This window comes from Bidens hawaiensis, unplaced genomic scaffold (assembly GCF_021521415.1).
Source record: "Bidens hawaiensis isolate Kalapana, Puna unplaced genomic scaffold, B.hawaiensis_p1.1 tig00001236_1, whole genome shotgun sequence".
NCBI classification, from domain to species: domain Eukaryota; kingdom Viridiplantae; phylum Streptophyta; class Magnoliopsida; order Asterales; family Asteraceae; genus Bidens; species Bidens hawaiensis.
Genome location: NW_027491070.1, coordinates 1,106,800 through 1,131,012, shown reverse-complemented (window position 1 = coordinate 1,131,012; position 24,213 = coordinate 1,106,800). Strand labels below are relative to the sequence as shown.

Here is a 24,213-nt window from a genome sequence, read left to right as displayed (position 1 = left end):
ATTCAGCCCAACTTCAAATCCAGTCCGACCCGCGTATAACATGTCAATTTGAAGTAGTGAGTGCATTGATGAAAATAGCTTTTGTAATTTATTTATTACAAGTGGAAGACTTCGGTTTTCATAATTATATGTAGTGAGTGCATTGATGAAACAATGGCTTTTGTAATTCTTATACTTAAGAATAAGGATACAAGTGTATATGGTGTGGTTCTTACAGTTCTCGACATATTTTGGTTATGAAGTAGCTCTCCATCAAAGGCGATATTTACAAAACTAAATTGTATATTATATTCTTCAACAACTTTTCAACAAAGACAAGATTTCAAAAAAGAAAAAAAAAACACTATAAAATTTTTCAACAAAGACAAGATTTCAAAAAGACACAATAATCTAAAGCATCACAAGAGATTGACATACACAATATATCGATGTGACGGATAATGAACACCACTAACAATCGACTGAGATCAACCGGACGTAATCACAAAATGGAAATGACGATTTGAATTCTTTCTAGAATAGAAAAATTCTTTTACATCACACAGATTTACACTTCAACCCAGACGACTCTAGCTGCAACCATCAAGCTATAACATTATGAACAGACTTAAATTAGCCCATACATGTTTTCAACATGTATGCAATATTAGAGCATCTACAACAACAAATTTATTTGTTTGTTTGGGCAAAAGAGGTTCCTTCATGTTAGCTTCATCAATCAAAACTTGAACTACATTGATTTGATCTTTATGCGATATACCATTATCATCTTTTGTTGTTGTTCTTTAAGCTCTTCAAGATCTTTGGCCTTATACCCCACAACACTATATACAGTCCAATAACGATTCCGACCGCACCTACCAGTTACCACGCTGAATTTTGTAAGAAAATATTCACATTAATCACCGTTTCCTGCTATCTATGATTTGGGAAAAAAAAGGTCAAATTAGTATATTATAATGAAGACGATATGTTTATGTAATATCAGTATATGTTTGTTTCTTTATCATTCCACGTTAATCACCATTTCTTGAATATTGTTAAAAGGTCCAATTTTATGTATCGCAAACAAAAGCAAGCCAAATTCAATCGATGTTATCCACTTGAGATTGGTCAAAGAGGTTGGAAGTTGGAACCGTGCTTTCCCATTTGAATTTGGTGGCAGCCCATGACTTATTTAGAGTAAATTGAGTTTTCGTCAAAATGGTTTGTTAAAAATTGCTAGTTCGATTCAATAATTTAAAATTTATGTTTTCAGTCCATGATCTTTCATTTTCGTTGTAATTAACTTCAAGCCTTTAACTCTATTAAATGGGTAGCATTTTGGTCTTTCTATATTTTATTTTGGTCCTTTTGTTTTTCATTTCTTATAACTCCAGGCATTTAACCATACCATCATTGACCTTAACACCACCACAACTCTTAGTCGCCTACTCCACCAACCCTATCACTGGTCGGCTGGTAGCAAAGATTGCAAAAGTTGTTAGGCGGATCATAGGCGGCCTATTAGGAAGTTGGGTGCACTCGGAATTGGTAAATATAAAGGAAATTAATTATTGGATATTATATATATATATATATATATAGTTTAAGTTCAAGAAAGAAATCATTTTATTGTGAGAAATGTGAAAAGTAATTTCAACCAATCAAAAATTTTCTTTTATTTTTTTTCTTTTAATTAAATATAGGGGCATAAAGGTAAAGAAGAAAAATTATTAACTTTGGTAATCATGAAAAATTATGGAAGTTTCATATATAATTATTTATTAATTAATTTATTTACTTGATAATTAAGTTTGAAAAAACATTTTAGTTTAATTCTTTTTACATTCATTTGATTCATTCTCAGATCTTTCGTGATTTTTTCTTCTTCTTGATTCGTAAATAAATTATAAAACACCAATGGTTCGTGATTTTTTTTCTTTATTCTTAGATAAATTATAAAACACCAATATTATTGTTTGCTCATCTTACAAGATCATTGGTCCCAATTTGTTTTATGACAACATTATATTATGTCGTAATACGCAAAATTATTAACGTCAAACGCCAAGCCCTACACATTTATATACATTACATCATCATACAGAAACTATCGGTATCGTTCCACTTTTCCCCCGTCATCACGCAAACAATATTACCATCCACCAATTTTGCTGCAGCTTTCTCAAAACCCACATCTTCTTTTCGCTATTAACATAAAAGGAAAAAAAAATACAAATGAACTTAATTAATATACATATTGCATGTCCAAAAAACATTAGACACACACGTACTATACATGAACCAAATGATAGATTTCCAAGCATAACATAACATTATTATTAAAGAAAAAAACACCCAAACAACTACACATTCTACATAAAATTTGTTTTCCGCATCATCCTAGACAGCCCTACAGTAAACAAAACAAGCACACCCTACACAGTTTATACAGTGAGAAAACAATCCATATCATATACATCCTATATTGCTTATGAATTACAGAAAATTGCAGTGTCCATATCCTACACATCCACACGCTACACAAAACATAACATATGCATCCAACATAATTATACATTACACAAAGCATTCCGTATCATACACATCATACAAATAAACGTCCAACACATACTATAACTACACATACATAAACTACCAAAAAACATCATAAACCTACACTGCCATACAATAACACTTCACATCCTACACTGTCATACACGAAAAGTTCAAATTATAAAGCAAACACGCACATTCTAAGCAAAGCATAAACATTATGACATTTCTACACTGTCTACACTGTCATGAACGAAAAACCTACACTTCACATCCTAAACCTACACTGCCATACAATAACACTTCACATCCTACACCGTCATACACGAAAAACTCAAATTATAAAGTAAACATGCACATTCTAATCAATAACTACATGCAGTTAAAGCTTACACATGATAACCCTACACATGATAACAATATTTTTCCCATACCTTTAACTGTTGATTCTTCATCAAGATCACCATCGAAATTAACCGGATTATCAACAACGTTTGTGATCTTTGAAAACGATTTTTTCAAAGCTATCCTCAAACTACTACTTCTTGATACACACAACAAGCATATTAAATGTCTTTGTATTGTATAAGAACAGAGCTTAAAATTTTAGGATGCATAACAAGCATACCTTTTTTCAATGGCATCTTACCCTTCATTAATCAATTACCTACACAAACATAAAAAAATTATCATAATTAGAAAACACAAACCCAAACCCAATATTTCGCCCAACAATAACCTACACTACATCATAAAGTTCTCAGATGATATCAATTAACTGTCATAATTACATTTTAACAATCTTTGTAAACGAAGACTTTTTTTTTAACAAAAATTAGATAGTTAGCGGATGCATATGACTAACCATTTTACTATCATAATCCAGTTATCCCAACATCTAATTATGGTGTAGTGTTATCTTGTTGTAGGAAGAAACAAACGATATTGGAGTACGAAAAAAAACCTTAACTTTTTTTCATATAAATCTAGTTATTCAACAACACAATTAGAGTGTCGGGTTATCTAATTGTAAGAAAAAAAAATAGATGAAGAGACAAAAAATCCTAACCTTTTCTTAATCTCCGTAACAATCACCTCCTTGAGCATAAAAGCTAGATTTATGGGAAGTGTGAACAAACACCCCCTTTTATAAATACGAATGTAGGAGAATAGTCTTCCCCTACATTATGAAGATTTTCTAAAACTGGATTAATGAGTGTGAAGATTGGGTATGCTATCGCTGATTTTTGGAAGTGCAAATTTTGGGAATAAATGATGATTGATGATGATAGAAAATTACTGCAATGCCCTTTTAATTAATAAATCACTAAATCAATTAACCCATTAATTACAAAACTGCCACGACCAATGTAGGCCATTGATCAAACTAATCAATGGTTATAAATCACTTCTCGCACTTCTCATATTAAATTGATTTCTCTCTTGAACCATCCCCTATATATATATATGGGAATGATATTTTGAGAACTTGATGAGTTGTAAGAATATTAAGAACTCAATATGGACCACATATTTAATTAAATGGGTATAAAATTTATGATTGAGATTAAATCTGATTAAAAAATTAATCATGAGAGACAATAAAGATTTGTGATTATTACACAAGTTTAAATGTTAGTTACACATGTGTAATAAGTCGATTCGACGTGTAAAAAAATATTGTAATTTTTTTACGTTACTTAAATTTACGCATTACATATGTGTAAAATAAAATTCAATTTTTTTTGTTACGTTGAGTTCTTAAAACTCAAAATGGTTCTCAAAAGAAATCAATCACACACACACGTACACACACACACACTATCACACCCCCAATCTACGCCTAGGAGTGTGAACCGTAGTTGGTACCATATTTGTAAATAAATCAGAGTTATGGTTATTAGCGGAAGTCTTATAAAAACATAAGGATCGATAATATGAATATTTACAATACAAAAGACAAGACGAAAGTCTCGATTTCTTTTACTAGTTTATAAGTTTACAAAACCACCATGTTTTAATATTTACACAAAATTATCCGAGCCATCAGATTCTTGAGATTCTTTGTCTTCTCAAGCTTTAGTCATGATTACCTGCAAAATGTTAATAAAATACGTCAGCAACGAATGCTGGTGAATATGCTGACGCTAAAAATATTTTCTTTACTTAATTACCGCTCGAGACCACGCAAGCCTCGGCAAATCTTGGCTTAGGAATAATCAAGTTAAACAATCATCATAAATTCGAGTCTCTACACTATGTCACCTCAGCAAGACACCGCAGCGTCTCGACATAACTTAGGTACCATAAATATACACAAGGTCATTCTCACTCGAACATACTTTGGTTCGGCCCATCGTGGCTGGAGGTCGTGACCAGGCGTGGTGCGATGTGCCCACCGCATACCACATATGTAAGGATCCAGACAAACGTATACCACAGCCTGAGGGCTAGGCTTATACTCTTATTTACAATGTTTTTTAGAGACACGTAGCCTCATGTAAAGTTTTATACATAACACGTTTGATTGTTTGAAAACAAGTTTGTAAAAGTGGGGCGTATTCACTTTTTCAATGGGATCGGCTTCCAACACCGTCCGTTAATCTTCCTTCGCTATCTCGCACCTATAGTACGAGTATAACATTCATTAGACGGATACACGATCCGGCTTAAGACCTTTAGTCTTATTTATCTCGATGAACCTTTAGTTCATTTTCTCTTTTACTTTAAAACCTTTAGTTAAAAAGTAATCTTTATAAACCTTTAGTTTATTTATAAAACCCGACGTTTCTTCTTCTTTAAGAAATGTATTCTTTTTCTTTATTATTTAAGTATACTCATTATACTTAAATAATATATTTTATAACAAAGAATAATCCTATATATGTTTATTCATATATATATTATCTTTTCTTTTCTTTTTTCTCTTTGTTATATCTTTATTTGATTATCGAGAATAACTTCGACTTAGGGTATTAAGCCCTTTCAATATTTTATTATTATTTTGGTCGGGCATTATGCCTACCTTTATCGGCTTAGGAATACCCTTCACACTCGGGCAGTACTTTGACTCTATCCTTCTTATCAATACTCGCTTGATCAACCCTTGGCACGCTTTTCGAGACACCAACACTCTTGGCACGCACTTCGAGGTAAATGTCGGGACGTCGGACAGCACCTCCTCTTAACTCGGAATGTCGACGGAAAGTGGCACGTATATCAAGGTAATGGGCACGGGAAACGAGGTTTCGGGGCACGTTTACCTAGAGGGATCGTTGGCACGTAACTCGAGGTAGTGAGAGAGTCTAGAGAGAGATTATGTGTGTGAAATTTGGTGTGATTTGGGAAATGCCCGCAACCCTACTATTTATAGTGATTTTTGAACCCCATCGCGTACCGCGATATAGGGTTAGTGAGTCAGGGTGTAGACCTGCCACGTGTCGACACGTGCAGGCGCCGCTACACGTGTCCACACATGGTGACACGTGGCAACAGGCGTTGCCACCGTGTGCCACGTGGCACACGTGTCAGTCTGTGTCAGACACCCCATCGCGGTACGCAATGGGTGTCTTTCTTGACCCTTTCGCGTAGTGCGATGGGCCAATAAAACAGATTTTACAGTTTAGCCCCTGAAGTTTGGAAATTTACAGAATTGGTCTCTTGACTTTGAAAACTTGACATTTTTGGCCCGAAATTTACATAATGTTACACACACACACACACACACATATATATAATATATATAGGATGAGTATCATTACAGAACTATTAAATTATTTAAGAACTTGAAAGAACCCATGAAAACCAACGTTTTTTATAAAAAAATTTGTATGTTAATGTTAGTTGAGTGTAGCTTTATCATTTTTAATTTCTATATTTACGATTACAATTTTAAAATTAGTTTTTTATACATTTTTATGTTGTTTTACACCTATGTAAATTTGTTAGTACATAAACTTTACACATATGTAAATTTGTTATTTATATATCTATTCAAAAATTTTTATATAAACATGATAAAACTACTCTTAAATAATGTTAATATATAAATAAAATTAAAAAAATGTAGAGTTCCTAAGAGTTCTTAATTTTTTTAGAGTTCTTAAATGATACAAACCCTATATATATATATATATATATATATATATATATATATATATAGGGTAAGGATCCTAAGAGAACCCTTTGCAAATTGAGAACTTTGAGAACCATTTTGGACCACTAAAAACACATTTGAAAAAAATATTTAAAAAAATCATAAAACAAAAAATAACAAAAATTTTAAAAAAGTAAAAAACCAAAATTCTTATATTTCATTCCGGTTTCATTAAAAAAAATAAAAAATAAATAAAAAAAATAAAAAAACGTTGTATTATACACATATATATAATTTTATTTAATCTTTAGTTACGTAATATATACATATGTACAATGTCATTTATCTTAAATTATACACATGTGTATAAAAAAATCATGTAAATGTACATATATGTATATATTATACATATGTGTATATAATTTGGCTAAACTGAGTTTTTTTATGAAACCGGGATGTTAAAATATGAATTTTGATTTTTTTTACTTTTTTCATTTTTGTGTTTTTTTTATTTTATGATTTTTTTTATTTTTGAGTTTTTTGTTGTCCAAAATGGTTCTCATGGTTCTCAATTTCAAAAAAGTTCTCTCATGATCCTGATCCTATATATATATATTATATATATATATATATCAAATATCATAAGTACACGAATACTTATAACAAAATAAATGAATGTCAATATAAATAAGAGAAATACGTTTTTAAATACTAAATTATTCTAAATCTAATCATTAACTAAAAAATTGACTATCTTTTTTTAATATTATAAAAATATATATTATTTTTTTATTTTTAAGTCAAAATCTTCCAATGTTGACCGACTGGATGTAATTTTGGCTGAGATTGACAACATTTGAACGATTCTTAGTAACTAGGTGAAGTTGAAGAAATTATCGTTGGGGCCATACCTTGTAGCGAGTACTCGGAGAGTACTCGCACTTGGAGACCTACTTTTACAACATTGCTGGTAGCTACTTGACGTATTGATGAACATATTGGGGTTCTCAGATTATCACTGAAGGGAAGAGATCATGAGAGAGGGGGAAAGATTTACCAAGATAGATCAAAGGAGATCTCCATCCAGGGCTGGCTCAACGAATGTGGACGCATAAATCGAAATAAGATTTTAGGGTATTTTTAGGAAGTTGTTAAGAAAAAAATTGCTTAGTGCAAGTTTTGAACTCATAACCTAAACTTTAGTAACAACCTAGCTTACCACCACACTAATACGTACGTTACTTTGAATTTACTTTATCTATACTTTATCTATCATAATATATCTATATATAATGTTTTTTTTGGACTTGAAGCCTTAACTAATTGTGAGCCTAAATCTATAACTTGTTTTCACTAACCCACGGGCCGGCCATGTCTCCACCCTCAGATGCCATCTTTGTTTTTAGCAAATCTGTCGGGGGAACCTACAAATATGTTATCTAGTTCAAGAAATTCGACTATCCCGGTGGTTCTTGATTCGGATTTGATGACTCCATCTGCATTCCCTTGTTAATAGAAACTTATCAGGAGACGACACATGCATGTGTGAGACTATGATGTAAATCATCATGAGAATCTTGCTTTGAAAATAGGGAGAATTATGAAAATAGTCATTTTTAAGAGAGATTTTGAAAATAGTCCAAAAAGTTTTGGATTCCCAAAATAGTCCTTCAAAATCTATCTTCCACGTGATATTGGGATTCGTGACGTGAGTTTTGGTTGTCCTATCACAAACTGACACGTGTCACTTCAAAGACAAAGTTTCAGAGAAATTTGACTTGGCCGATAGTTTTCAAGTCAAAATAGTATTCTGAGAAACCATTGTTTTGTTATGAAATTTGTCCGTCACGTGAGGTTTCAAAAAAGATGATTTTCGCTTTTTTTTGAAATGCATCTCCTCGGACGCATTTCAAATGAATTTCGTATATTTTTGCATAAAAAGACGTGTTGTCAAAAAAGATAGATTTTGTTACAAAGTATTTAATTCGATGGTTTTTTGATGAAACTTATCTGTTTTTGCATAAAAAGAATATATATTAGAAAAAGTAAATTTATCCACCCACCGCCATCATTCACCACCCACCGCCATCATAACTACCACCACCCACCGTCATCATCCACCACCACCACCACCCACCGCCCACCGCCATCATCAACCACCACCGCCATCATCCACCACCACCACTGCCCACCGCCATCATCAACCACCACTGCCCACCGCCATCATCCACCACCATCACCACCACCGCCCACCGCCATCATCCACCACCATCACCACCACCGCCCACCGCCATCATCCACCACCATCACCACCACCGCCATCATCCACCACCACCCACCACATTCTTAACACTTGCCATATTCTTAAAATTTTTATAAAAATCATCTAAGGAGATTAAATTCGTTGGAAAATTATCGTTTTTTTAAATTTTTTTGAAAATCATCTAACAAAACTAAGTTCACCGAAAAATAGTTTTTTTCCATCTTTTTTGAAATTTCACGTGGTAGACGAAATTAATTTGGAATGCGTCCGAGGAGATGAATTTCAAAAAAACGCGGATAACGATGACTTTGAAACCTCACGTGACGGACAAATTTCATTCCAAAACAATGGTTTTTTTGAAAACTATTTTGACTTGAAAACTATCGGCTAAGTCAAATTTCTCTGAAACTTTGTCTTTGAAGTGACACGTGTCAGTGTGTGATAGGATAACCAAAACTCACGTCACGAATCCCAATCTCACGTAGCTGATCGATTTCGGAGGACTATTTTGGAAATCCAAAACTTTTTGGACTTTTTTCAAATTCTCTTTCTTAAAAGGACTATGTTCAGAATTTTTCCTTGAAAATATATTATAGGCTATTTTGATTTATAAGTTGGAATAAGCTAGCAAAAATGTCATAAAACTACGATGTAAACCATGCGAATCTTGCTTTAGAATATATTATTGATTATTTTCATTTATAAATTATAATAAGATAGCGAAAATGCCATAAAACTACGAAATACACCACTTAAATCTTGCTTTTAATAATAATAATAATAAAATATTATTGGTAATTTTCATTTATTAGTTATAATAATAAATAGAGACAATGACATAAACTACGACGTAAATCATGTTAGTCTTGTTTTAAAATATACAATTGTTTATTTTCATTCATAGGCTAGAAAAAGATAGCGGAAATGACATGACTACTATGTAAGTGTAATAAATATAGTATTTGTTATTTTCATTTATACTAGTAAGGGGTTTGGATCAAATGTAAATGAATTTTATCCTGAGAAGTGTATAAATAATTAGAATACATAATTATGTTACAACTAGAGTAATTATTATTACACTATAAACTTTTGAACTACAATAATTATTATTGCATTGTATTATTTTTTATAACATAATTATTCTAATTAAAAAATACAATTACTGTAGTTATTTGTATGTTTAGTAGTTACCGGATCCTACCACTAGTAGTAAGACAGGGAAAATACCATAAAAATATGAAGTCATATGAATCTTGCTTTAAAATATGTTATTGATTATCGTTAAGTAGGAGTGGCCGACTTGGTAGAAACACGGGTCTCTTAGAGGGGAAGATTGCAGGTTCAAATCCAAGCAAATGAATTGATTAAACTTGGTGGTGTAAAGTAGATCATGCAATATGCTTAAACTAAGGGAGGGCCCGAATAATTAACTCTTAAAAAATATGCTTGGCCTCTCGAACTTTTGTATGTTTTTACTATACCAATTCAAGTACCATATATGTTCGATTCTTTCTTTTCTTCCCGATCACAAATCACGTACAACTCTAAATCTCTCGAATTTTATATTGCATTTGCTACCAGAGGCGACCCGTAACACGGGTTGACATATCCATAACTTTGGCGACTTTTTAGCAACTAAAACTAATTTTGTCGACAATTTTGCGACCATTGTGGTCTCTGTTGCAAATTTATCATTTTGCAACCAGTTATTTTGGTCGCAAATTACAATCGCAGACACTCTAGTTTTATAAAACTATCAGTGAAATCAAATAGCTGATTTATATGTTTTGACGTAGCTATCGAAACTGCTTCCATTTGGACTGATTATCATGGTGCTCCCTAGCTAAGGCTGTTCACTAGTCGAGCTAATGAGTCAACTCAGCTCAGGTTGTTTCAAATCATGTTTTTTTAGCTAATTTTATTCAAGCTTTTATCGAGCGAGCCATGAGGTTCGAGCCGCGGGCTTTTTGAACAACTCCACTCCCAGCTTAATCATTCATTGAACCACATACCATTTAATCAAAGAAGATTACAGTTCCTATATAAAGAGTCACTGATTACATTCATTTCATAACCTACAATAAGGTTATATTATCCTGTAAAAATTGCTTATTCATTTAGATAAAAGTGGTTCCTCTATGTTAGCTTCATCAACCAAAACTTGAATAACATCAATTTGATCTTTCAACTCTTTGAGATCTTTAGCCTTACCCCACAAAACTACATACAGCCCAATCACAATCCCGACAGCACCCACCGCACTGATATAGCGACACAAAGAAACTGTCACTAAAGCAAGTGTTCCCAGATAACGAAAATATTTATTTTTTACTTACCTTCCTAAGTATATCTGCTCTTTTAGGAATATAGAAGCGAAAACGGCCACAATGACAGTGTTTAAAGGATTGAACATTGCTAAAAACACTGGACCGCGTTTCTGGATAATCCAAGTTTGAGCGAATATGGTTATTCCCGATCCAACGATACCCTGATCACGAGATTGTCACATCGAAGTGACACATCATTGTAAAGATTTCAGATTTGATAATTTGAACACAGATATTTTAAGCTGATTAAAAGTTAATTACCGCATATAATATAGATCCAACTTGAAAATATGAGGTAATATTCCAAGCTTCCAAATGTTGGTCAGTAAACAATATAACCGCACCGGATTGAACCGTCGCCATAAAAGACGTCCACGCAGATAATGATAGGAGGTCAGGATAGCTTTTAGTGACTGGTACCTGTTATATTGTAACAAAAGTTCATTACTAAAATAATATGCATAACACAATAACTAAAAATAACGACTGTTTTGTGTCGGTTTATAATTGCGAGTGAACCATTGGTTGCAAAATTAGGGACTGGAATTTGTGACCGAACCCTTAGCAATTTATATACCTGAATAATTTGCCAAAATGAAGTGCAACAACTGCAGGCAAATAAACATAAACACCCCAAAAGCCAAAGATTATCAATTTCAGTTGAATTTAACAATAGAGAATTCGATGAAGTCAAGTGCGTGTTTAGAAGTTTAGGGCCTTTGATGAGTGCCATTGCAGCTGCACTTGTGACACACACAAGCGTCCCGAATATCTTTGCCATGGTTCGTAAGCTTCGAATATTTATCGGTTCACATCTACAAATATTATGTATTAAATTTAAATAAGATTGTAATGTTTGTATGCAATTATGCATAATTTTTGTTTTGACTCATAGATAAATATATTTAAAGTACCCAACAATAGAGGCTGCAACAAAGGTGATGGCAGGAACAAGAGTGAGAATGGCACTTCCAGCTGATGATGAGGCCAAGTACAAGCCTTTAAAAAATATCATTTGACTGATTGTTACTCTGAAAAGAAAAAAAAATCCATGAGAAGTTTAAACTTTTTCTTAAAATGAGTATGTAATGTTGAAGAGAATATACAAAAAGTTTTGTTTAAAAGAAAAAAAACATAAAAATACTTAAATATTTGCCAACCCATTTATAACTCATATATTAACTTCATTATTATATGCTGTTTTCTTGTAATTTTACCGATATATTTTACGCGTAGTGGTTGAATTGAATATATAAAGAGGTTCTGGTTCTATTAGTGACGAGGTTTAATGATTATATAAAGCTAATAGAGTAAAAAACAAAAAATAAAAATCACTGTTTACCCAACCAAAGCTGCCAAAAAGATTAACCAAAAGCTTTTCCATCCAATGCGACATCTCGCAATTTCACTCCTATACCATACGAAAACAAGTATCAAAATTTGAAAGGTGTAAAGTTAGATTCAAAGACAGCCGGATCAAAACCACGTATACAACTTTAATACTTTATAACGAGTTTATGTATGCACAATACCAGCTTCAAGATCATGTTAAAATGTACCTTGTAAAGTATGCGACAGGAGCAATGACCAAAGTGGCAACGGCTTGTCTATAGAAAACAAAAACTCTAGGGTTTATACCTTCCAAAAGAGAAGCTCTAATTGTTATGTAGAGTGCTGCAGATGTAAATTGAAGCATAATTACAACAATTACTGGCTTGTAAAACTCCATATGCCCCATTTTTGTCTTTAAAGGTTACTCGGTTTGTAATATGATTGCATTACTTCACAAAAAATGAAACTACACAATTCTCTAGGTACCATTTTATACTCACATTTTCAAGAGTTTGGGATTTTGATCTTGAGTAGCTAATCTTCACATATATTGAAGTTTAGTCCTTACCTTATCACATGGGTCACATTACCCTAGTTATTAACACTAACATCACCTATGGGTTATGTACTTATGATATCGCAGCTAATCAAATTAATCACTAAAAAACTTATTAACGCTTCTATGATCTATCAATATCCTGTTTGTTAGGTCACTCAGTTCTAGACCCACTCGAATACTCAATTCATATTCTCATTTGTAAAATCTACACTCTTGGTCATTAAATTCGATCTCCCTGGTCAACGTTGTTGATCAATCGGCTTTGGATTTAACAACTTTCTAACCGGTTTCACAGCCCTCCTCATCGTCATACATATTCGGCTTCGCCGCCGCCCTGACTTTTTGCTAGTAATTGGCTTTTAATTTCATGACCACTTGAGACAGGGAGTGGGACACAAAAATGATCCATATAGGGGAACCACATTACTCCTCGAATTACCAATGTTTTTTTAGACCGAGGGATGCAATATGTCCCGTCATAAAATCACAGGTATTCAACCAGTTTGTTTTAAGTTTGAGGGACTCAATGTAGTTCTGCCCACAAACCACAAGGATCACAAACACTAATTCTCTCTTTTTTATTCAATAAAATCAGCTAACTATTAACTTCTAAATACACCACTTGCACTTCCCACGTTCTTTATCATTGTTTGTCAATACATCACTAACCTTTTTTTGTTTGAAATGTTTTACACAAAATCATTTTAAACATAAATCGGCTCATTTTATATTTCATAGAAACATTCAAACGATTTACAATAAAAAAAAATCATTTTTAAATGAGTGTATGATTGGACATGATCATTTTTAAATTGCTAATATATATTTAGTGACAAATATATATTTAGTGACAAATCACGTTCTAACCATCATATTAATCTTTAAGAAACCTGTATCACAACAGGTAAAATACATTCACACCATGTAACTATAATTCCTTACGGTCGATCTCTACTCATACTTCACTACACATATATAGAAAACTCCAGTGACTATGTTTTTTTTTTTTCGGGTTAAACACTAAACTACTTCTAAATTCATTTAACTCTCGACTATCAAAGAAAATGACATATATATTACACACTCGAATATCATTATGCAATTTAACTTTAGTGACTACTTAATCTTCTTTTTTTACATATAATTAATCATGCAATCTTGGGTTTAATTTGTGTCATTAAATTAAAAAGTATCGGTTGTAAGGGCATCCCGTAGTGGGATTCGGTGGTCTCACCGGATTCATTAGTGAGGATGGGTTTAGTTTTGTGAAGATGTTTTTGAAAGCCATATATGTCTATTAAATACAATACATATAACTTTTATTTGTTTTTGTAAGGCATATAAACAATTAATTAATTACAACTTTTATTTAATTGTTTGTTTTTGCTTATTATTATTTATAAATGTATAACATAAAGATATATGATAAATTAAAAATAAAAATAATAATTATTGAGTACTGAATGCAAATACACTACCAAGTACAAACTTTGTTCTCAACTTTGAATCTAACCCTCCATTCTTCCAATTGTTTGTTCGTGTTTGTTTTAACTTTTAAGGCTCCTACTGTAGTTATAATGCCCCACCCTTGGACATTATGCGCCACGTGACGCCCATCAACTTTTACACTTTTTTGTTTTTTTTTTCAAACTTTTTTTTATTAAAAGTAAACAAATAATAATAATAATATTTATTAGATAAATATTACACTAACAATCAACTGAGATCAACCGGACGTTTTGGTCCATAACACCTAGATCACGCCACCACTACGGGTGGTTTAACAATCGACTGAGATCAACTGGACGTAATCACAAAAGAGAGAGAAATGAAAATGATGATTTGAATTCTTTCTAGAATAGAAGAGTTTTTTTACATCACACACATTTACACTTCCGCTCTATGACTCTAGCAGCAACCATCAAGCTATAACAATATGAACAAACTTGAATTAACAAAGACATATTTTCAACATATGTATGCAATATTAAAATTTGTTTGTTTGTTTGTGCAAAAGAGGTTCCTTCATGTTAGCTTCATCGATCAAAACTTGAACTACACTGATTTGATCTTTATGCGATACCATTATCATCTTTTGTTGTTGTTCTTTAAGCTCTTCAAGATCTTTGGCCTTACCCCATAACACTACATACAATCCAATAACGATTCCAACCGCACCTACTACGCTGAATTTTGAAAGAAATTCACATTAATATACAGAAAAAAAACTATTACTTGTTGCAACAAAGCATGTGACACTATAGCACATAAATTAGTTTTGGATGTTTATTTTGATGCAAATCATGTATACTTGCCTTCCTACATATATCTGTTCTCGGAGAAATATAGAAGCGAAAATAGTCACAACGACTGTGTTTAAGGGATTGAACATTGCTGAAAACACAGGACCCCTTTTCTGGACAATCCATGATTGCGCAAATATGGAAATTCCAGAACCAGCAGTAGCCTAATCACGAGAAAACATCGAAGTAAGGTGTCATTAATAGAACTCGAAGCACGGACACTGATATTTAGTTAACAAATGATTTAGTTACCGCATATAGCAAAGATCCAATCTGAAAATTTGAGGTAACTTTCCAAGCTTCCAAGTATGGGTCCGTAAACAATATAATCGTACCAGATTGAATTGTCGTCATAAAACACATCCAAGCAGATAATGATAAGTGGTCAGGATAGCTTTTAGTGACCTGTACCTGTTATATTTTAACAAAACTTCAGTACTAAAATAGCATGCATAATACAAATATGATGATTCGTTCATGATGGAGCACAAATTAATGTACGTTCGTTGTATATAGAGCGTTATATACCTGAATAATTAGCCAAAATGACCAGCAACAACTGCTGCCAAAGATACATAAACAGCCCAGAAGCCAAAGGTTATCATTTTCAGTAGAATTTAACAATAGAGAATTTGAAAAAGGCAAGTGTGCATTTAGAAGTTTAGGGCCTTTGATGAGTGCCATTGTAGCCGCACTTGTGACACAAACAAACGTCCCCAATATCTTCCCTATGGTTCTTATGCTTAGTATATTAAATGGTTCGTATCTACAAATTATGTCCGTTAAAATCATATAAGATTGTGATGTTTGTAATGCATAATTATAGAGAAAATTCGAAGTACCCAACAATGGAGGCTGCAACAAAGGTGATGGCAGGGACAAGATTGAAAATGGCACTTCCAGCTGATGATGAGGCCAAATATAAACCTTCTAAGAATATCATTTGGCTGATTGTTATTCTGAAAAGAAAATAATACAAGAAAAAATGAACTTTTGTTTAAGTAAGTGATTTCTTGTAGTTTTACTAATTGTCACAAGTAGCTAGTTGAGGTGAATATATATATAGGAGATTTGTTTTTATTTATAGATGGTCTAGTAAACTTATAAGTTTTTATAGGAGTTTCTTGAATCATATTTAGTTTCTGGCCAGTTCACTACCGACACTACAAACATATTTCAAAAACGTCCTATAAAGACTTATCAATTTCCTAGACCACCTACAATAAAAAGATCTATATGTAGTATTTTCTTAGAGAAAACATAAAGATGCAGATTATATGCATGTTTGTATTATGCTTCCCTACGGCCAACTTACAACCCATATTCACTTCATTAGATCACGTCACAAGAAATATTAGAGGCTAAAGAATAAGAAATCACGGCTTACCCGATTAAACCAGCCAAAAAGATCAACCAAAAGCTTTTCCATCCAATACAACACCTCGTCGTTTTACTCCTACCATACAAAAACAAATATAAAAATTCAGCAAAGGCGTAATGTCTAATTCTAAGATGGCCTGTTTATAAACCGCACAGAACTAATAACAGGGTTATCTACAATACATCAGGATGATATTAAAACTTTACCTTGAAAAGTAAGAGATTGGAGTAATGATCAAAGTAGCAATGGCTTGCCTATAGAAAACAAAAACTCGAGGGTTCATGCCTTCCAAAAGAGAAGCTCTAGTTGTTATGGAGACTGCTCCATATGTAAATTGCATCACAACCATAACAATTACTGGCTTGTAAGACTCTACATGTCCCATTTTTTTAACCTTTATAACTTATTGTGTTTGTAATGTGATTGTTATATTACTCCACAAAGTTGAAACTTTACTACTACTCTCAAAAGTACCTTTATATAGTCACAACACAAGTTCAAGAGTTAGGTATTTTAATCTCGGGTACCTAGTCTTTGAAAATTTCAAACTTTAGTCCTTATCATATGCTTCAACTTATTCTAGTTATTATAACATTGATATCGTTTTCTTTTAGCGACAACTCTAATATGCAAAATGAATAAAAACTAAAAAGATTGTTCGTTCCAACATATGTCTTTCGATCACCAACGATATATCATATGTGCGTGGTACGGTTTCATGTGTTAACCTGTTTTCATCCAAGGCTTTCCTTATCGGTATGAAGAACAAATTAACTTTGATTAAACTTGAAACGAGACATGTTATATATATATATATATATTTGTAAATAGATGAGATTTAAAGGGTGGTGATTGATAATTATAACTTAACGACATGAGTACATGACAACCTGATACATTAAATTATTCATTGGTACATGATACATCCCTATGAAAACCAGAATCTTTTCTTCCCACCAAAACAAAAATTTGTGTTCTTATGCGTCGTTGGTTTTAGCATGATAATTAGGTGTCTCATGTCTCTGTCTCTGTGATAAGCCAAATTAACATGGTTCAATAATGGACCAATATTATTTTATTTTTAGGTGATATAAAACAATGTACTGTATGATAATACCAGTCCATAACTTGGTAATACTACCAAACTATCCTATGTACAATTGTACATTAGTATTATGATGATAGAAACCACAAATTTGAACATATTTTATCACAACTCAAAAGCAATCACTCATAGGGTGCTTGAATCTGATGTAAACCAAATAGTACTACTTGAAGTTGTTTCATAGTGTTTCACAATCCATGTAGTTTATAAAAAAAAAATCTTGGTTCTATAATCCACAAGGGGCTAGCGGCGCAGTTTGTTATCTGTTTGACTTCTATTTTGATGTAAAAGAAGATACTAATATATGTTATTAAAGAAAGATGCTGAAGTGATTTAATTAAAAAAAAATCTATTTAACAATATCTTTTATTTTTTTTGAATCATATGCATTATAAATAAGGTACACACCTACAAAAGAATGTGTATCGATCATTAAAACAGGTGTAACGAAATGTTTACATATACATGTAGTAACCATTGTTTATAAATTCGTTAAACCTATGTCTGAATTCGATCCGCATACATTAGTTTTCCAGGTGTATCTTACTTATAATATACATGATTTTTTAGTTTTTTCGTTAAATGGAGTTCTTTCACAACTCAACTGGCGACGGTTGTTTGGGAGCACGACGTCAATCGTTGGTGTAAAGTCTCCCCTATTTTTGGGTTCTCGGTAAGAGATTTTTTGAAGCTTCACAAAACCATCAAGCTTGAAGATTTACAAAAAGAAGTGTTCCATGGGATTATTATTATTGCATGTTGGAAAATCTGGAATGCGAGAATTGACAAGGTGTTTGAAGGAAAAGAGGTCAAAGTGGATGAGATTATTGGGGATATAAAAGCTTTTCGTTTTCTTTGGTTTAAAAATAAGTCAAAGTATAGTTTGATAGATTGGTCGATTTAGTGCGATTATAATAAGTTAATGTGATTTGTGTTATTTCTTTTTAGGCTTTCATAGCTTCTCTCCAGGTTGTGAAGGTTGCTTGTTGTTGGTGTTTTACTGTTTTTGTTGTTTGATTTGTGTTAGTTGTTTATAAAAGTTCACAGTTCGAAAAAACTTAAAGTCAAATACTGGATAGGGCATTTTTATGAACAAAACTAAACACACATTTTTTAAAAAAATCTCACGGTTTTACTAAAGAATGTTTTATTATTCTTGGTGACGGGCTGAAGGCTGAAGCGGTGCAGCCCACCCACCCAGGTTATTACAAAGTTTGTTAATTAAGCCCGTTACTTAGGGCCTTTTTGTTTTTCTTTAGAAGTAGTAAAATAATTTATTTTATTTTATTTTAATTTCTACATTTACTTTTCTTCAATTAACTAATTCATAATATTTATTTATATATAGAATTATCAATACTTTATGCATATGTTGTATAATGAGAAGCTTAACTTGTACCACTGTATTTATTTTTTATTATTTTATTAATAATTATTCCTTTTTTTCTCGCTATTCGGTTGTTTCTTTTATTAACTCATATCCTAATCAATTAACCGAACATGTTATATTTTTCTAGTTTTGTGATTCGTTTAGTAGTCACCGCAATGCACGTGTTTGGAAGGACGAGTTTGAACGCCACATTATGAAAATTTTTATGAAAAATTGGGGTCCTAGGAACAACCCCCCCCCCCCCCCCCCCCCCTTTTTCCCGGGACGAGGCTTGTTTTTCGTGAGGGCCTAAAACAATTTTCTTTCGACTTGGTTGAAACATTTTATTCTTCAGGAAGGCCATGTTAACCTTGAAACTTCAACCTTCTTTCACATCTTACAACTTTATGAATCGAGCATTTGGTATTGAACTAAACTAAATTAAACAACGTTTTTGTTTTCTTTTGTTTTTTTCCAAAGAAAGTGTTAATCATCCCACGTTATTCACCGTTTCTTGATCTTAATGTAAAAGGTCCAATTTTATTTATGACAAACAAAAGCAAAGCAAGTCGAAATCAATAATTGTTGACCACTTGCGACTGGGTCAAAGAGTTGAAACCATGAGTTTCCTTTTGAAATTGGTGGCAGTAGGTATAAAGATAATCTTTTAAAAACAAACTATGATTCACGAGTTCAATTTTTTTACAAAATCTTAAGGATGGGCTAAGTTTTATATGTAACATTTTACTTTTTAATTTGTGAGCAAAAAAAAAAAAAAAGAGGCATCTCATTTTTGCCAATGATTTAATCCAAAGTTTGAGTCTTTAAATCATATTAGAACTTTGAAGTTTTACTTTCATGCAAAGAGCTAAACCACTAATGTCGTTACACCTCGGAAAGTCTATGAAGTTAAGGTTTTGTATGTGTTGATCCTTTCGATTAAGCGATCACTTCTTTAGTAGATCTTCATTAAAAAAAAGTTAGAGAATCCCTACACACTTGAGATAAATTCACCGTCTTTGAAATTGAGGCTCTAAGTGATGGAATTTGACTCAGTCAAATGTACTTACCTGCTATGGCATTTATAGGATGACCCAACTCATCGAGTTCTTTTTGTCAATTATTTAAGAGACGCATAACCCTAAACGTACCCAAAGTTACGCGCTCTTTAAGTTAGGTCTTTTTTTCCGCGATGTTTGTCCTCGTCTAATAGATACAATACAAGTACGAGCCTACTATTTATATTTCTTTTCAAAGGTCAATTAGTGAATAATGATTTTTCACTAACTCTATACATAAATAATTATAAGTTATATTGATAATTATTTATGGGTTCGTGTTATACTGGGTGAGAGCTCCTAAACTAGGGGTGGCAATGAAACCCGAACCCGATGGGAAAGCCCAAAACCCGACATAAATGGGACGTGTAATACCCAACCCATTAGGGTTTGAAATTAGTTTTGAAATTTTTCGCGGGTTTGGGACGGGTTTGAGATTTCTAATATACCCGATTACCCGACCCGATTACCCGATAATATAAACCCATTTACCCGATTATATACCCGATGTACCCGATATAACTTATTCTATTATATATATATACTATATTCCAAATGTATTATTTGTCGAAACTTGTTTATGTCAATTATTTGAGACATTTTATGTTTATGGTAACCATCTTTGTAATCGATTAGTTATATTTTGTCAAAATCCAGTAGAAACCTAGCGGGTTTTGAGCCGAGTATACCCCACAGGTATTTTATCAAAACCCGATAAGAAACTCGAAACCCGATGGGAAAACCCGACAGGTAATTACCCGATTAAAACCCGACGGGTTTGGGATGGACTTTCATAACCGGGTATGGGTTTGGGAATACATAAACCCGACCCAAACCCGACTCAATGCCATCCCTATTCTAAACGAACCAAACCACAAACTAATTCAAGTGAACCGAACGATTATTGGAAGAAGCAATCAAGAGAAAACTGAAAACGTAAATTAAATTAAATTAAACAAAAGTTTTACAAAATTATTAATTTGCAAAGAGTGATCATATTCAAATGATTAAATAAATATTAGCTGGTGTGTAAATGTGATGTGGCTACTAGTTGTATAGGATGGGAACATTTTGCATATAGACAAAAAGCCTATCATTGTACTTAAAAGAAAAACTATAATTTATTATTTATTTTATAATATAACGGCTTAAAACATTCCAAGAACAATCAGAAACTCGACACCGCTCAATCATAGAACCATGACGTAAATCATGTGAATCTTGCTTAACTTATATATATATTTATTATCATTATAAATTATAACATGATAGCAAAAATGCCAAACGGGAGCTTATATAAAAACAAAATTTATAATTGCATGTGCAATTGCAACCAAAAACCATTTTAAGATCTGGATCTTGTATGGTTATATGATTATTGATTAATGATTTTGAAGTACTCTATATTAAGGTGAAGAAACACCAACCGGACCCCGGACAGATTACTGGTAACCTGGGGGTTGGGTAGCTGTTTCCCACGAGGGGTTAGACCCTTGGAAGATGGTTCTTCTGATAACCTGCAAAACAGACACCGTGAGCTCGTCACTGAGAAGGGGGGGGGGTTCCTCCTTGTGACCACCCTCCGGCGTGAGAATCAGACTAGATTGCTCTTTAAATATAAAAGTATATTAAGAGATTGCTAGAGCAGATATCAGGTATATTATGATGATAATATGATAATGTAATGTGTTTAGATGATCATACCATTTGGGGTATTTATAGCCGAAGGTAGGTTTCCAAGGAGGTATGGCCGGCTGCAACAGTGTTCCTGTTTATCAACAGTAGCCTACGTACGTGCCCTGCTGGTAGTTGGTGGGTAGGCAGCGGCTGATAGTGACCAGGCCTGCTGTATACTATTCCCTTTCTACCAACTGCCGGCTACGCACGTGGTATGACAGTAGTTGGTGAGTAGGCAGCGGCTAATAGTGATACAGTACAGGAGCATGTTGCTCGCCATACTGTATCAGTGAGCTGTCGTATCTCTGATCAGATCTTTCGCCCATACCTCGTCAGGTACAGTAAAAGGTCCTTCAGTATACAGACTGGCTTATTTGGGCGGGAGTATTCCCCCTCCCGCCTCTGTGCGGGATTGCTCCCGGCTTGGCTCATTCCTTCAGGTGACACTGAATGATCGAGAGCTAAGTGCCTTGTGCGTGTAGCCATGCTGCGCGGGTGGCCTTCCCTAATGGCTTGTATCCGAGGCTGCGGGGACAGGCGGAGTCCTTCACCATTGGGAGGCATTTCCTGCGGGACCAGCTTGCGTACTGCGCGTAAGGACGTCACGTCTCTGAGCATGGTTGGTCCTGCGGATCCAGTTGGTCTCTGCGCAGACGTCCCTATTTTAGGTGAGTCTTGCGGGTCCAACTGGGCTCTGCTGGGACCTACCTCTTCAAGTCCCCCCAGTCCAATGTTCTTCTCATGAGTGTTTAATAAAGTGAGGTGAACTTTTGGACTTGAGCAAAGGGTTTTGAAAAGGGTTTTGTAAGGTTTTCCATGGGGATTCTTTCCGCGGAAGTCCTTGTCACTTGCAGAAATGCCCGAGTTTCCTGCTTGGTCTTTGGGTATGATGCGGGTAGGTCTGTAACCTCCTCGCAAGTCAGGAGCATTGAGTCCCAGTTGTATGGATTTTCCATGAGGTTTTGGTAGTTTTGAACATAGTGATCAATTATGTTAAGACCACCAATTCCATCCTGGAGCTTCAAACAACGTAGTTCTCGACGTTCCCGCTCTGCGGGGATGTTATTTCCGTTTCCGCAAGCATTGCCCAGAAGATCCTTCTTGGTTTCAATTCCCAGCGGAGCGCTAGGTATGTGAAGGGTTTTGCCTTAACACTGTACCTGCGCTCGTCTTACGGTTACTTTACTTCCAAGGTATTCCTGGCGTCAATTCCCTGCGGGTGCTAGGTATGTGAAGGGTTTTGCCTTTACACTGTACCCGCACCCGTCTTATAGTTGGTTGCCGAGGAATACTTGGCTTCAATTCCCTGCGGGTGCTAGGTATGTGAAGGGTTTTGCCTTAACACTGTACCCGCATCCGTCTTACGGTTACTTGTTTGCCAAGGTTTATTTGGCTTCAATTCCCTGCGGGTGCTAGGTATGTGAAGGGTTTTGCCTTTACACTGTACCCGCATCCGTCTTACGGTTACTTGTTTGCCAAGGTTTATTTGGCTTCAATTCCCTGCGGGTGCTAGGTATGTGAAGGGTTTTGCCTTTACACTGTACCCGCATCCGTCTTACGGTTACTTGTTTGCCAAGGTTTATTTGGCTTCAATTCCCTGCGTGTGCTAGGTATGTGAAGGGTTTTGCCTTTACACTGTACCCGCATCCGTCTTACGGTTACTTGTTTGCCAAGGGGTAAGGGGTATTTTCCCGCTTACTTTTTAATATTTTCAAATTTTTTTGAATTTTGAAATTCGAAGAGTTGGTGAAAAGATAAGAACAGTCCAAACCTCTGAAACGTCGTGCGACGGTTTCTTCTGACTGTGTCAGGACGTGCAGGAAGTTATGGTGACGTGACAGAACATGGTCATTCCAGACGCTTTTCCTGGCGCGTGGGCACGATTTTTCGGGCGCGTGGCCGCGAAATTACTGGCACACGTCCTGTCAACAGCTGTTGCCAGCCTGCTTTTTGCCACGTGTCATAGTTTCATTGCACCTTCGATTTCTCTCTCCTCCGCATTAAATTCACCGCATTAATTGCGATTAGTATATAAAGGGGGAGAGGCCTCTTTGTAATCCACACTTTCACCTCTCTTCTTCTTCTTCTTAGTGATTTCCGGCAAATACTCCCCTTTTTCAGGCAAGCATTTTCCCGAAATCACTCTTCTTTCTGCAAAAATGTCTTCTCATGATGCTGAAGCTGTAGCCGACGATAGGAGTA

The 24,213-nt window shown here is 34.1% G+C and overlaps 2 protein-coding genes across 2 annotated transcripts; both read right to left on the bottom strand.

Moving 5' to 3' along the window:
• Nucleotides 1–730: 730 nt before the first annotated feature.
• On the bottom strand, nt 731–12,965 carry LOC143567210 (WAT1-related protein At4g30420-like). The gene is made up of 8 exons (XM_077053677.1): nt 12,787–12,965; nt 12,570–12,638; nt 12,142–12,258; nt 11,805–12,042; nt 11,489–11,647; nt 11,237–11,388; nt 11,107–11,161; nt 731–808 (listed from the first exon to the last, which is right to left on the bottom strand). Exons 1-8 carry the CDS (start codon nt 12,963–12,965, stop codon nt 731–733), a joined length of 1,047 nt encoding a protein of 348 aa, XP_076909792.1.
• Nucleotides 12,966–15,105: 2,140 nt separating this feature from the next.
• LOC143567188 (WAT1-related protein At4g30420-like) lies at nt 15,106–17,187 on the bottom strand. Its single transcript, XM_077053660.1, has 7 exons — nt 17,009–17,187; nt 16,809–16,877; nt 16,264–16,380; nt 15,950–16,187; nt 15,674–15,832; nt 15,434–15,585; nt 15,106–15,304 (listed from the first exon to the last, which is right to left on the bottom strand). Exons 1-7 carry the CDS (start codon nt 17,185–17,187, stop codon nt 15,106–15,108), a joined length of 1,113 nt encoding a protein of 370 aa, XP_076909775.1.
• Between the last annotated feature and the right edge of the window lie 7,026 nt (nt 17,188–24,213).